Source organism: Grampus griseus (genome assembly GCF_964374135.1).
Source record: "Grampus griseus genome assembly, chromosome: 9".
Lineage (NCBI taxonomy): Eukaryota > Metazoa > Chordata > Mammalia > Artiodactyla > Delphinidae > Grampus > Grampus griseus.
The window spans coordinates 96,762,547-96,778,365 of record NC_139003.1 but is presented as its reverse complement, the minus strand read 5'-3'; the positions used below and the strand labels follow the sequence as shown (position 1 = coordinate 96,778,365).

The 15,819-nt window shown below is 62.0% G+C and overlaps 1 protein-coding gene across 1 annotated transcript in view; it reads right to left on the bottom strand.

The window, feature by feature from the left end:
• ADCY1 (adenylate cyclase 1) overlaps positions 1-15,147 on the bottom strand; it is a gene marked incomplete at both ends in the record, with an annotated part of 117,369 nt that extends 102,222 nt beyond the window's left edge. Inside the window, one exon of the mRNA XM_082661602.1 lies at positions 14,503-15,147. Coding sequence (XP_082517728.1) covers positions 14,503-15,147 — 645 coding nt within the window. The remainder of the gene's footprint in view (positions 1-14,502) is intronic.
• Positions 15,148-15,819: the final 672 nt, after the last annotated feature.

Below are 15,819 nucleotides of genomic sequence, written 5' to 3'. Positions count from 1 at the left end.
GGGGGGAGAATTCCTCCTCAGGCGTTTACATCCCTGCAGTTGGCCTGCACTCAGGAAGGCACACAACTGCTCTCCAGCCGGAGGGCCCTCGCCCGCTGCCCCCCAAACCCCACACGCCCTGCAGATGGAATCACATGCCCAGGTCTTGGCTAGTTTCTCAGGCAGGGCTGGGAGCCCTCGTCAAGTGAGCATCTCCTGCGCACCAAGAGTTCTAAACACCGCCGGCACTCCGCCATCCCACGTCCCTGCTCCCTGCCTGGCACGCCGCCCTAGAGCTCGTTCAAGACCCTCACCTTCCACCCTGGCCCCCAGGCCCCGCTGCGCTGCCCTCAGCTCTCCCCCTGCCGCTCAGCACGAGGCCGCGGCAGCTTCGCTTCCTGCACAACCAACAGGGCTCACTGCCCCCCACCCCTTTACACGCACCTGAACGTTGCATCATTATGTTTTTTTTTTTTGCAGTACGCAGGCCTCTCACTGTTGTGGCCTCTCCCGCCGCGGAGCGCAGGCTCCGGACGCGCAGGCTCAGTGGCCATGGCTCACGGGCCCAGCCGCTCCGCGGCATGTGGGATCTTCCCGGACTGGGGCACGAACCCGTGTCCCCTGCATCGGCAGGCGGACTCTCAACCACTGCGCCACCAGGGAAGCCCCATCTCACACCCATGAGAGGCTGTGAGATCAGTAACTTAACCGAGGAGAACCCATTGTTCAGGACTCTAAGGGCTATGGGAGGAGGGCAGGCCTACCTTTACTAGGAGGCAGAAGGTAAACCTCCAGGAGGCCACACGAGCAGGGACTGCTACAAACTGAAGCAAAGGTGGCACCATGCAGGCCCCAAGCAGGCCCTGGGCAGGTGGGTGAGCCCGGAAATGAGGCCTGCCATTTATGGGGAAGACACGGGCGTAGAGAGGTTAAATCTCCCCGAGGTCCCAAGGCCAGGACGTCCCAAACACAGGCACGTAACTCCAGGGCCCGCCAGGCCACGGGCACATCTCTGGATCCAGGCCTTGGGTGGATGGGCCTTGGGGGCCCTGCACGGGTGGTGGCAGTCATGGGCTTCAGGGCTGCCGGGCTTGTGGCTGGTCGGGGGATGGCCGGGGCCTCACCCGCCCCTTGTCCTGCACACAAGGCCCAGGGCAGGTGGGGACAAGTGCCTAGTGGGAAGTGTGGAAGGGGCGGCAGGGCAGGGGCAGCAGGACGCTCTCAGGGCAGCAGGGTTTCAGGACAAGGACCCCATCACAGGTGCCAAGGAGTCAGGGAGTGGCTGCGACACAGGCAGAACGTGAGCAGACTGTTGAGACGGCAGCAGAGATCCTGGGCACTGGCTGGACACAGGGATCCGGAAGGGCCAGCCCTGGAGGAGGGGGCGGGGCCCCTGGAGCCATGAGAGCCCGCGTGAGGGGACCTTCGGAAAGGCCTGCACGGGAGGATGTGAAAGGTGGACTCCAGCCCTTGAAATTAAAACTATAGTTGAGAAGATCAGAAACCTCCCTTTGGGGATTTTCTCATCATCTTAGCTTCCTTCCTGCCATCTTTGGGGTTAGATTACAAACAGGAATGGCGAGTCCCTGGGGGGCATAAAAGAGCCAGTGTGTGTGTGTGTGTGTGTGTGTGTGTGTGTGTGTGTGTGTGTGTGTGTGTGTGTGTGTGTGTGTGTGTGTGTGTGTGTGTGTGTGTGTGTGTGTGTGTGTGTGTGTGTGTGTGTGTGTGTGTGTCAAGGTGACTGACCAGTCAGTCTGTCCTCATCTGCCAGGGTCCTGGGTCTCACACACACACACCCCTGCCATGTGTGTGGTCAGCACCCCTCCCAAGTACAATGGCTAGGCCAAGGACTGCTCGTCTGCCCAGCAGAAAGACGTTCCCCCTGCCCCCCGCCCACCGCTAGCCACTGCATCCCTCACTGGGCTCGGCTGGAGCCCACTCGGGGGGAAGCAGCTGTTCTCCCTCTCCCCGGAAGAGCTCACCTCCCCCACGGCTAGGAAACCTGAGCGGCATAAGCCCATACTCCACTGCACTCCACTTCAGACCACCTGTGGGCCCTGCATCCCGCAGGAAAACCACACATTGTCCGCACCCCTGCAGTGAGCTGGGAGCTGCCCCCCACTCCAGCAGCACTCAGCAAAGGGACTTCTTTGATTTATTTATTTTTTACATCTTTATTGGCGTATAATTGCTTTACAATGGTGTGTTAGTTTCTGCTTCATAACAAAGCGAATCAGCTATACCTATACATATATCCCCATATCTCCTCCCTCTTGCGTCTCCCTCCCACCCTCCTTCTCCCACCCCTCTAGGTGGTCACAAAGCCCAGAGCTGATCTCCCTGTGCTATGCGGCTGCTTCCCACTAGCTATCTACCTTACGTTTGTTAGTGTATATATGTCCATGTCTCTCTCGCTTTGTCACAGCTTACCCTTCCCCCTCCCCATGTCCTCAAGTCCATTCTCTAGTAGGTCTGCGTCTTTATTCCCGTCTTACCCCTAGGTTCTTCATGACATTTTTTTTTCTTAGATTCCATATATATGTGTTAGCGTACGGTATTTGTCTTTCTCTTTCTGACTTACTTCACTCTGTATGACAGACTCTAGGTCCATCCACCTCATTACAAATAGCTCAATTTCGTTTCTTTTTATGGCTGAGTAATATTCCATTGTATATATGTGCCACATCTTCTGTATCCATTCATCCGATCAAAGGGATTTCTTAAAATGGGATCACTGGTGGGAAGGGACGCTTCAGGGAGACTGGGGGAGGGCGTCTGCCAACCACCTGTCACCCCACCCTGGGAACCCCCAGGGCCCTCCCACCTGGAGCCCCCCCAATGTGAACCATTAGGACCAGGTGTCCCCCCCACCTCCGCACCTTGCCAGATGGGAGCTTCCTCACACGCCCAATGCATCTACTGATCCAAACCGGCCAGCCCCGGGGTTTCCCCAGGGTTCAGGAGTTTTCCTTTCCCCACGAAGGTCTCTTGGACTTCCCTGGCAGTCCAGTGGTTGGTTAAGACTCCGCACTTCCACCGCAGAGGGCACGGGTTCAACCCCTGGTTGGGGAACTAAGATCCCACGTGCCTCATGACATAGCAAAAAAAACAAAAAGTCCTCCCATGAAGCTCTCTGAACTCGTGGCCCGGCCGGAGGTGCCCTGAAGATGGTGACCACATGGTTTAGCACCTGCTGTGCAGAAACCACAAGGGAGACAGGCCGGGGGTCACCGTGAGCTTCTCAGAGATGCAGGTGCCCACAGGCTGAGGGATGGAGAGTCAGGGGAGGAGGCGTCGGGAGGCATCACCCACCACTCCTGCAGCAGTGATCCCATCTCGGGCCCAGTCCAGCCCGGCTGCACTCCTGGCGAGCCCATGGGCACCCACATCACTCACTGCTCAGCACAGGAAGGAAACAGCGGCAGATCACCCCTCGGGTTCTCCGGGAAGGCCCCAAGACAACACCTGGGCCAGGGGAGTTAGCAGCCAGTCCGGGCAGAATTGCCCAGCCCAGGGGAGCCCACGGCTTCTTGCCACGGACGGCAGTCGGCAGCAGTGGAACTGCGCCCGGGCACCTCTAAGGCCCACGTGGGAAACTGCCACTTGGCCCGGGCAAGACTAGTGCCACGTCTCGGTGCCCCTCAGAGGACCTCCTCCCAGATGGGGATGTCCAAGGGGCTCCCACCCCAGGGGGACCCCCCAGCACTGGACACTAGCCAAACGGACGTCTCTTTGGCATGGGGAGACAGCAATCCAGAAGAAAGTCCCTCCTCCGGGGCCCGACCACTGGCTTCTGGGCTCCGAGGCTGGGCCGGGGCTGGCGCACAAGTGACCAGCACGACCACACCCGGCCTGGGGCTGCTTTCCCAGGGGACGATGACACCAGGACCGCTGCGGCTCTCACGGCCTGGTCCCCACGTGGACCCAGGAGTGTGGTCTGCACTGCACCTCTTCCCTAAGGGAGACCCCACGCCCGCGCCAATTCCACAGGGCCCGGGCGGGTGGGGCATAATCCCACCTGGCTAAGAGTCCCCCAGCACAGTGACCACGCCCAGTGTAGACACAGGGCCCAGCTCGCCCCTGGGACCCTTGCCCCCCAAACTCCCCATCTCCTGAGGGGCCATCTCAGAACGGGGGGCTGAGCTGAGAGGCAGAGCCGAGCACCCCGTTGGTGCTGAAGCACGTGTGCGCTGAGTTTCAGACATTCACACCCCCGACGCTCTGTCCCCCAGTGGAATTCCGCTGCGCTGGGCTTCCCGCAGAGGCTCCTCTGCAGGGCGCTTGGTCAGCCCCAAGCATGTAAAGACAGAAGAAGCCAAACAGGGAAAGCACAAGCGCCTGCGTCAGACCTGGGCCACCCGGAGGGCCCTGCCCCATCCCCAAAGGGCCTCAGGAAGGCAGGGCAGACACTTCAGATCTACACGCCGGGCAGTTAAACGGGAAACGTGTGCCCCTGGTGTCCTCGGAGGGACCCTTCATAAGGGGAAATAACACACACACGCCACAAAGAAAAAAACAAAAATTTTAAAAGGTTCATGGCAATTTGGAAAGGAGTTCAAATATCTGCAGAAGATCGTCCCCCCGTCACTGCACCCACACCCCCGGTCGCTGCTCTCACACTCTCGTGGTCTCCAGGACAACATCCCGCCTCCACGGCAGGCCTGAGACCCGAGGAGCCCCGTGCTCTGCCCACTTTCCCAGGCCGGCCGCTCCCCTGTCCCCCGTCCCCCATCCACGTACAGAGCGTGTCGCACCCCAAATGCCCCCGCGGCCCACGCAGCACGCAGCTCTGGGGAGCCCACGCTCTCCCCTCGGCACTCCTCCCGCTCACTGATGCCTCTGCCCGCAAGGGTTCCCCTCCTTTCACTCGGCGGCCTCCTGACCCCCCAATCCCGAGGCACCCCAAGATCACCCCTACTCAGCATTCAAACTCCTCCACTGAACTTGATCCATTTTCAATCTGCTGCCGCCCAGACTGTCCCCAGCACGGGACCCGGGGCCCGTCCTGCAGAGAAGCCAGGTGTGTGGACTCGAGGGTGCGGCTCGAGGATGTCCTCCTCAGTCACAGAGGGCAGTGCGGTCACAAGACAAGGAGGGAGCTGCTGCCCAACGCACCCACCCCCCGCTCCACCACCCCCTGACTCCCCACGTGCCTCCCACCCCACCCTGCAGAGCCACTGTGCGTTTGGTCTGTGGGCCAGGCCCTAAGACCCCTGGGTCCCTCTCACCTCCTTTCCAAGGGTGCTCACAGGGGGACCCATTCATTCCCACCTCTACTCAGTCACCGCAAGCCGGGTGGCGCTCTTGTCTTTTCAAGCAGAGCTGGCTTTTCCACATCACTCACAGGTGTGTTGTCAAATTAATGTAATTGCTTCTTAGCTCTGTTTTCCAATTAATAGAAGTATTTTAGGGCTACCATCTTTTGAAAGAAGAAGGGCAGAATGTCGGTAACTGTTGGAGCTGAGGGCTTCTACCCAAGAAATCACCACGCTGGTCCTTCTACTCTTGTGTATGATTGAAGTTTCCGTAATAAAAATAAAATAAAAACAAGTTATTTTTTAAAAGATGCTGATGGGCTCTTGTGAGCTCCTGCCGTTGGGTTTCTAAGCCCCAAGGCTGAGGCCCGCTGGGCTGTGGTCACCACACCTAGGTAGGGGCGGGAGGATCCAGGCGCAGTGCTATGTAACCCTCGGCATCTTCATCAAGGGCACCTCCTGGTGTTGGGGTCCCGGCTCACCCCACCTGCTGGTGCACGAGTGAGCTGGGCCACAGGACCGTGTGCCTCCAAGTCCCACCCACCCATAAACAGCACCTGCAGTATTTCAGCGCCTCCGTTCACCTTTACACACCTGGACGCCGACTCTATCCACAAAGAAGATCTCACCCCACTGCCCATTTCTGACCCTTGAACAAACTGGACTTCAGAAAAGGGTCCCACCGCACAGGGTGCTCCCGGGACACAGTGAGTACCCAGGAACCACTTGTGATTCCTGCAGGTAAGGATCTGCTTTAAAATAAAGCATCAGGGGCTTCCCTGGTGGCACAGTGGTTAAGAATCCGCCTGCCAATGCAGGGGACATGGATTTGAACCCTGGGCCGGGAAGGTCTCACATGTCGCGGAGCAACTAAGCCCGTGCGCCACAACTATTGAGCCTGCGCTCTAGAGCCCGCGAGCCACAACTACTGAGCCTGTGCTCTAGAGCCCGCGAGCCACAGCTACCGAGCCCGCACGCCTGGAGCCCGTGCTCTGCAACAAGAGAAGCCACCGCAATGAGAAGCCTGCGCACCCCAACAAACAGTAGCTCCGCTCACCGCGACTAGAGAAAGCCTGCGTGCGGCGATGAAGACCCAACGCAGCCAAAAATAAAAAAATAAAATAAATAATTTTTTTTAATTAAAAAAAATAAAATAAAGCATCAGAGATATTTCCAAATCCTTAGGCTAAACCAATGATTCCCCAGATGTGCTCACTGAGCTTCTCATCCACGCAGCAGGGCACGTGTTTGGGAAAGCAGCCACCTTGCAAAACAAGTTCAAAGAGCACACATTTCAGATCCCTTTGGCCACGGTTGACTCAGGAGGCAACGCCTTCCCTTAACAAGAGAGTGTTTCTCCCATAAGGGAACTAGGCAAAGGCACTAAGAAAAATGCGCTAACGATTTCACAGAAGGTCATCACTCCAGCACAAGGCTCCCCCTCCCACCGATGCCCACGACCAAGTTCTCCCAGCAGCAGTGGGCAGAGTGTCCCAGAGCGGACGCCTCCCTCAGATGCTCACATGCAGCACAAGACTGCCAGTGCAGATGTGAGAAGCACCCTTGGAAGAATGCAGTCTCACACGGGCTCATCAGGCAGCTGCTGAGAAGGGCGCTAGGGGGACAGTGCACGGGACAAGAGGCCACACAGGAGGGCCGGCCGGAGGGCCAGGGTCCCGGGCACGGCCCAGGTTCGAGGGGGCAGGCCCTGCTGTGGTCGGTCATTCTCCTTGTCCAGAGTGTGGCATCTGACATCCCCCACCCTGGGCACATGGTGCCTTGGGCCCCATACGAGCCACTGCATGAACAACAAGACCCATCCATGCATCAGAGTCAGCTGTGCTCCCGGGAAGCCAGGGTCTACGTCAGCAAAGGAAAAGCTGGACCCTGATATAGTCACTCTGTACTTCAGAATCAAACTAGAAAGCTGCCTTCAGACTGGGAATGTGCCCACAGGGAGGGCTTCCCCCTCTGCAGGGTGTGGACAGCAGGAGGGAGCACCCAGCATGTCCAGTGACCCTGATGCACCACGGATGGGAGTCCCATCCCCAGGGTCACTCTTCTGGGCATGCTGTCCCCCTGCACCCGGATCCCTCACCTGGACATCCCCTCCACCTACCTGCACAAGGGGCCCCTCACCTGGGACCCCTCATAAGCACCCTGGTTCTGGGCCTGCAGCAGCCCCGCTGCCCACAGGATCCCCACAGGCCGCGACTGCCTGGCCAGGCCCCCTTCCAAGCTGCACTGCCCACCTCGGCAAGTGCCCCCGACTCCAGACCTAGACACACAGAGGCCCTGCTTGCTGTCCCTGCGCCCAGGCTGTGGGCCCTCAGACCACAGACCCTGTACCAAGCCTGACACAGGCACACCCACGTGAACACACTCACACCCCTGCACACCAGGATGCATGCACGTGTGTACACACGGGCACCTACGTGTGCACACACAGGCACGTACATTACACGTGTGCACTCGTGCGCGCGCACGTCCACAACACGCGCAGGCGCGCGCAGAGGCCCCGCCCCCAGAGCTACAGGCATGCTCTGCACAGCCCCGCCCAGAGAACCCTGACAGCTCAGTATCAAGGCAGATCCCACCACTCTCCAATCCAAGAAGACAGGGTCCAGGAGGGAAGGGGACAGAGCAGGATCCAGGGGGGACGAAGACTGGAGGGCCGCAGACGCGGCAGTGAGGGACAGCCTGCAGTGGGTGGGGACGCCGCGTCAGCCCCATGCCACACCCCGCACGTGGATGTGAGCCCGAGGAAGCCCAGCCTGCCCTGCCTGGACTGACGCAAAGCAGACAGAGGGCAGAGGGACACAGCCGGTGGGGGTCCCGGCCCTTGTCACTCTTCCCCAAGGCTCTCAGTCCTACACACACGGCCCCCTCACCCGACCTCCCCCCCTGGGCAGAGCCTGGGGCCTGGTGTCATTTCACGCACTGGTCGTGGAGTTGGAGGGCCCCGGGCCCCATTTCCCTCGGGGGAGACACGTCCACCCGGAAAACAGTAAAAATAATCAGAGTGTGTTGCGTGAACGTGTGTGAGCGCGCCTGTGAGTGTGCATGTGGGTGTGTTCCTGTGTGAGCGTGCAAGGGTGTGTGTTTATGTGTGCATGCATGTACACACGTGAGTGTGAGAGCACGTACGTACAAGTGGGAATGTGTGTGAGTGTGCTTGTATGTGCATTTGTGTGGGTGTGAGTGTGCACTTGAGTGTGTTTGTATGTGTGCATGCACATGCGTGTGAGAGAGACAACGGACCACATGTGACTCACATCCTCAAACATGGCGGAACCCAGCACTTTAGGGGCGGGAAGTTCTTTTCTGCCTGCCTGGCTCAGCCCCTCGGTGCAAACTAAGGTGCCTGCAGTCCGGGAACAGGGTCTCACCTGGAGGTGCAGGGGCGGGGTGGTGGCCCAGGCCTCCTGGCTGCCATGCGGCCCTTCCTGCCCCACCGCCAGCCCCTGCCCAGCCTGGCACGTGGACGAGCGAAGCCCTGGCCCTGGGGAGGCCTCAGCACAGACACAGCCCTCTGGCTGCCGCTGCTGGGCTGTGCTACGGGAGGGCTCCCAACAGCACATCGGCCGGAAGCGATGGGAACACCCAAAGGGCACAGTCTGGACAGACGGCCTGCCACCGGCATCCTGCGCGTCTCTTTCAGCGTTTGACCAAGACCAGACAGAGGGTCACCAAGGTAGGGAAAACTCGTAGGTCACAGGCTACGCTCAATTGGTGATGACAAGAGGAGACTCCCACTTCACTGAGTGCTGGCCCACGCTGCGGGGACGCCACGGTCCCAGAGGGCCACCTGCACCTACACAACCACGGGCATGACCTCGGAGGAAACTGAGGCACAGGGTAAGTCCCCTGCCCACCGCACCACAGCTCGGAGCAGAGCCCCCGCGGTGCTGGGAATTCCGACCCACCCCATCTGAGTCAGGAAATGATCCGAGGACATTTCTGGGCTCCAAGCTGCAGGAACACAGAGCCAGCAGGAGACCCGTCAACCCAGAGGCTGGGCCCTGACCCTCTGGACCTCACAGATGTGAGGGGAGAAGGGCATCACCCCAGAACCACTGTAAGCCCATGGAAAGGGCAGCGGGTGGGGACGTTTCCCCACAGGACCCGCTTGAGGGAGACCTCCAAGTATTCCTTGTGGCCCGAGCCCCAGGGCCTCCCCGCACCTGCCTTTCTTCCACGCCCTCCTCCCTGGCCCCGTGGTGACCAGCTCAGTCCCTCAGGCAGCCACCTGCAGCCCCAGGGTCCAGCAGCCCCTTGGCCTCATCTATCCAGGACCTTGGCTGGAGCGCACTGTCCGCAGGAGGCCACCCTGAGCCCCCTGTCTGCCTTGTCCCCTTCACACGCCTCCGAAGGTCACACACACTCTCCCAGCACACACTGCAGTCCCAGTTGTTGATCGGGGTCCCCAGAGACTAACGTTCTGGAGGGCGGGTGGTCTGGTCCCCTAGCTCGGGGCCTGGCACCCAAACGTGGATCACAGAACTGTCCAGAGAAGGTGCCCCAGCCCGAGCAGCTGCGAGGCTTCACAGCCACGTCTGCTTCGCCTGGTCCCCGTCCCTTCCACCAGGTCCACCGGGGGGCCAGGCTCCAGCACATGGACAGTCTGGGGGTCCTGCGGCCACAAAGGAAAGCCTGGGGCCCACAGGACCGCCCAGAGGGGGAACAGGTGGGAACCCTCGCCCGACGCCAGGACGGTTCCCCCTCACCCAGGCCCCAGCTCCTGCTGCCCTGGTGTAGGCAGCTCTGGATGCTTCTTACAGTTTGAGCAGGCTGCCCTGGCGGGAGGATGACACAGCTGTGATGGAAACAGACCAGGTTTAGGGAGGGGACCGCCCAGCAGACAAGGGGGCTGGGGAATCAGGTGTGCCCTGTGGGATGCCCGCTGGACATGAACCTGGAGGCCTGGAGGAGCCACTGGACACTGCCCAAGGCTCAGGGAGCAGCCGGGCTGTCATGTGCAGGGGGTGGGAAGCCGGGGCAGTAAGTCACCATGGGGCTGAGCCCTGCCCAGTGACGGGAGCCAAGGCAGGTGAGCCAGCGGGTGATGGGATCCAGCCAGGGCAGGGGAGGGAGAGGGAGGGACCAGTAGGGGGCAGTCAGGAGGCTGGGGGGTTACGTGCAGCAGGAGAGGGGCCCCACCTAGGAAAGAGCCCAGCCAGAGGAGAAGGGGCCCCACCGGGGTGAGGGGCCGGCTGTGCGGCACGGCTGCAGAGGCGGGCTGGTCAGGAGAGGGTCCAGGGAGGTGGGGTGAGGGGAGGTGCAGAGGACCAGAGGGGAAGAGGGCCAGCCAGTGGAGAGGGGGCCATGGGGGGGAGGGCCCCGCCTGAGGAGGCGCTGGGCTGACGGAGGGGCACAGGTCTGGAAGGAGGGGTGGGAGACACATAGGGGCGGGAGGCATGGGCTGCCCAAGCCCGTGTGGCGGCCGGTACAGCCAGCACACATGGTGATTCTGACAGCGGTCACGTGGCTCCACCTGCCAGCACTCACGTTCTCCTCAAGGGCTCAGCCCAACTGGAGGAGCAGGGGGAATTCTGGCCAGCTCCCAGCTCCCCAGCACAGCAGCGATTTGTTACCCTTTCTGTGGTTCAGGCACTAAACACATTTCCTTTACGTGGATAGGCAACCAGACTGCACTGCAAGTTGCACACTGCAGTGGACCCTCGCTATCCCCCCTCTGAAAAGAGACAGCAATCCTGACCCGCCTGCCCACAAAGCGGGCATCCGGGAGGGAGCCCTGGGGAGAGAGTCAGCACAGGGTGGAAGCTGGGGCTCTGCACCCTGCACCCGTCACAGGCAAGGCGCCTGAGGGGCAGAGCAGGCACCCTGAGCCAGCAACCCTTCTCCAGAGACACCCCTCCTGCCCCACCGTCACTCCCCGGCAATGACCTTCACAAGCACTGCCCTGACTCTACCTCCCCGCCACTCCCCAGCCAACCTGTCCCTGAGCACAGTCACCTCCTCCCAGAGCCTCCCCCCTCAAGGCTCTGTCAGTCAACAAGGGACAAATCTGGCATCTCCCCCTCCCCTCCTCCGCCACCCTCGAAGCCCCAGGCCCCCAGGCTGCTGTGCTCACCCCCCAACCCCATGCCCTCCAGCCTGCCCACCGCTGCTGGTTCTGAGCAGGCCTCAGGTGTTCCTGAACGTGATGCCTTCAGTTCTGACACGTTGCCCAGTTAAATAAAAGTGACTGTGTTTAGGTACAACCAGGGGGCCCTGAAAGCAAGGGGCTGGGAGGGGGGGGACCCAGTCCGGTCCACATTCATGGGGCTCATCCTTGGTGCTGGTCCAGGTGGGAATAAGGCCATTTCCCCCAAATTCTTTCTGCTCTAGCGGAAAGCAGCAGGCATACCCTCTCGGGGAAGGGTGGAGGCCCCCAAATTTCAGCAGTGCAGTCACGTGGCCGGCTTTCTGCATGTCCACCTCGGCCTCCCGGCAACTGGGCTGGTCCCGGCTCTACAGAGCCCAAAGGCACACGGCTGCGTCCCCAGATCCCCACACACCAGGGCGGCACAGGATTGCTGCAAGAAAGCCTTAGAGCCTCCCTGCGGAGGGCCTGAGGCTCTGGGAGCCCACACTTGAACCCCGGTCTCAGTCCCCAGAGCGCGCTTTCTCCGGCGAGCATATGACACGCTGCATATAGGCAGCAAAGGCGGCACCCATGCACAGACCGCCTCATTCATCCAGTCCTTCTTCTGCCGCTTTTTGGCCTCTACCCTGTGTCCTGCAGGGCTTCTGCCTGCCCCAAATTCCATCCTGCGGGAGCAGCGCTGTGAGCAGGTGAGTGGACTGCAAGATGGCAGGGAGGCGGTGAAGCGTGATTAGCAGCGGACATGCTTCGGAAACATGGGTGCTATCTTCTTCACTGGTCTCAAATACCAAGTTGCAGAGCTCACCAAGGACAGATTTCACAGACTCCCAGAATTTTCTAATTGGAAGGGAGGATCCCTGGGGCACCATACAGTTGGATCACCACGTATTTCTCTGCATCCATCCCCATCTATCTGTCAATATCACCACCACCTGTACAGACTCATGGGTTTGAATATGAACATTCTAAAGAAGCCAGAACGATTCAGAAGGGGCCTGAGATTTCAAATATGTGCTTTTCCAGTACGAACTTTCACCACAGCCCTACAGGGGAGCTGCGACGCCCTTTAGACAGGTGGGGAAACTGAGGCTCAGAAAAGGAAGGGTCTGCATTGCCCAGGGAATCACAGCCAGTGGCAGTGAAGCCCAGATATCTGCTCCCTACGACTCCCACGCCCCCAGGATGGTCTCCCTTTCTTCCTAGAATACAGGCGCTCCTCTTATCCTGGGGGAGGGGCAGAGTTCTGAGTGCCCGAGGCACCTTTACAGACTCCCCCTCCCGCACCCCTCCCCCCTCTCTGTTTTAATCTTTTAATTCTCTAAAAGGAATGACTACAGGCTACATAAAGCATTGGTTATTAAAAAAGAAGACAATAGTATTGCCTGTCACTGAAGCAGCTGACTGAAGCCCTGGGTGCAACCAGAACTGAGCCAGGCCCCAGCCCAGGCCTGTCCAGGCCCCCTCCCCACCTGCAGCTGACCTGGCCTCCCTCCCGGTCCTGGTAGGGAAGTTGTCCTTGCTGGGGGGACCTGGCTGTGGGGGGGGGAGAGGGACAACCACAATACATGGGAGGGTTGTTGGGGGAGAGATACAGGGGTGCCCCCTGCGAAGGTCAAACAAGCCGCACTCAAAGCCCATAGGAGGCCTGCTGGAGAAACAAACCCTCCCCCTTCCCCTCCCCCTCCCCCTCCCCTCCCCCTCCCCTCCCCCTCCCCTCCCCCTCCCCTCCCCTCCCCCTCCCCTCCCCCTCCCCTCCCTTCCCCCTTCCCTCCCCTCCCCCCTCTCCCTCCCCTCCCCCTCCCCCCTCCCATCACCTTCCTCCCCTCCCTGGGGGCACGCAGCCCTCTGGCCCTCTTCCCTTTTTTCTGCCTTTATCGCTGCCTCCTCTCTGCCTCCGGCCTTCACCCCTACTTCCCTTCCTCTCTTCCCCCCACCCCCCAGCCCCTCTCCACATACTCCCTCCTCCTCCCCTCCCAGCCCTCACCACACACTGGCCTCTCTGGGCCCTGAAATATAGGTCCAGCATTGTGTCACTCTTGTGTGTCCCATGGCCCCTCTGACCCTGTACATCCTGGGCATCACCGTCTGGGGGCCCCTCGCTTGGTCCTCGGGTGGTGGGTCCTTAGTGGGGCCCCAGCCCCAGCTGTCTGACACCCATCACTCCCCCCACCCCAGCTGCTCCTCCCAAAGCCAGATCTGTCCAGCTTCCCCTCCTCACCCCATCTCCTCCATCTCCCCCTTTCTCTCCCTCGATATGCTCCCCCACCCCACCCCACCCACCCCGCCCTCTTGCCAAAATGCAGCCAGAGGCAGAAACAGAACCCTCCCTCAGGGCCCTCCAAGCCCAGGTGGGATAGGCTGGGCTGCACGGAAAAGCTCCAAAAGCACCACTAAGCAAGACCTCTGGGGTTCTTGGGCTGGGGAGGAGCCCACGGGCAGCAGCCGGCATGGGATCCTCGCAACGATCTTGCCCGCCAGGGAAAGACAGTGACAAAGTTCAGGCGCTGCGAGCCTGGGTGCCGGATGCGGCAGAGCAGGTCGGAAGAGACCACAGCCCTGTGCGACCTTGGCAAACCCTGTCCCTGTGGACCCCAAACGGGTCCACAACTGGGCGCCAGGGTGGCTGGAGGGGGCCAAAGTCCTTGCCCCCTTCCCACCTCCCCCATGGCGGCACGGTTGGGAGGGGGTCTCTGCGAGCGCCGCATGGGCTCCAGGCGCCAAGCGTGAGGGAGAGGCACCCTAGGCTGTGCGCACAGCCTGCAGGAATCCTGCCTGCCCTGGCCTGCTCCCCGCGCCTACTTTTCGTCCCTCCTGCGGGGATGGGCGCAGACAGCGTCGGACCCGAGCTCTGGCCGCACCTGGCCGCTCACCAGCTGCCTGACCTTGCCAATCTTTGCCCTCTCTACACTAGTCTACCGGTCTCCACATTCCACACCCAGGAGCGCTTTGTGGACTGTAACTCGGAAAAGAGTCGGCCCCAGGGTGCCAGCCCCCACTGTGTCCCCAATTCTCTGAGTGACCTTGAACGTCCCCCCTCGAATTCGGGGCCTCAGTTTCCCCACCTGCCCAGCCTGGCGATGCGCGCCCTCCTCCCCGCATTCCCAGTCCCTCCCGGGCAGGTGTGTCCCAGACCGGATCGGGAGCGCGCGCGGCACTTACCGTCCTCCAGAGACGTGGGCGCTTGGCGGGGACCAAGGTAGCCGTGACCAGCAAATGCGAGGCGGCCACCACGAGCCCGAAGCCGATGGCCAGCAGGCTGCGCACGGGCAGCAGGGCATAGGACACGAAGGTGACCAAAAGGAGCTGCCAGACGCCCTGGTCGGCTGCCACCGGCACCGCTGCCCTCCCGGCGTGGGCCCCGGCGGGGCCGCCGAGCGCGAAGGGACAGCAGAGCAGCGCGAAGGTGAGGCTGAAGAGCAGCGCGAGCTGGCCGACCTGCTGCAGCTGGGGCACCTGCAGCGAGCGGACGTTGGTGACCACGAGCAGCGCCAGGAAGAGCACGCAGTGCACGGGGTGCGAGCCCTTGGCCAGGCCGGGCGCGGGCCCCGGCGCACCCAGCAGCTCGGCCAGGGCCAGCGCGCCCGCCAGTAGGCTGAGCACGGCCAGCGCCTTCAGCGTGGCCGCCTGCTCCAGCCGCAACGTGTAGCCGCGGAACAGCGCCTCCAGCTCGGGGCACGCGAACTCCTCGTCGCACGCCCGCAGCCCGCGCCGGCCGCCCGGCCCCGCCGCCCGCTCGGCGCCCCCAGACTCGCCCGCGCCGCCTCCGCCTCCGCCGCCGCCTCGGCCGCGCGGCGCCCCCGCCATCCCAGCGCCATGCAGCGGGCGCGCCCCTCGCCGGCCGGGGCGCCGGGCGGGCGGGCGGGCGGGCGGCGAGGCGCCGGGGCGCGGCGGGCAGAGTTGGGGCGCCTGCTGCCCCGCGCGCGCGCCCCGAGCGCGTCCCCTCCCGCCCGCTGCGCCTGCGCACTGGCGCCGCCCGCGCCCCGGCCCCGGTCCTCCGGAGACCGCGCTGCGACAGCCGAGCTCGGAGCCGCGGGCCTGGGCGCGCGAGGCACACGCGCGCGCCCCGGCCCGCACCCCAACGCCGCATCCCAGGCCCCCCGCCGCCGGAGGGGCCGCGTAAACCTCGGGCACCCACCTAGCCCGCTCCCGGCCTCAGTTTCCCCACTGGTGCGCAGTGCCACGCACTGTGCTGTCTCTCGGGGCGTTAAAAATGCTGAAATTTTGCGCTTTTCCCCTGTGGGAGGGCTTACCTTGCATGCCCCCCAAATAAAAGCAGGTCCCCTGTTCTAGAGGAACGCAAAGTGGGGCCCATGCTTGACTGCGGATCCATAGCTAGGGCCCTGCGAGGTGAAGCGATGCCCAAGGACCCGGGGGCAGGGAGGAAGGTGGCCGCCACGGCATCTCCCCACAGGTCCTCTGCCCGCGGGACCCTCCCCACGGCGGGCTGTGGGCAAGTCCTGCCCTGGTTCCTACAAC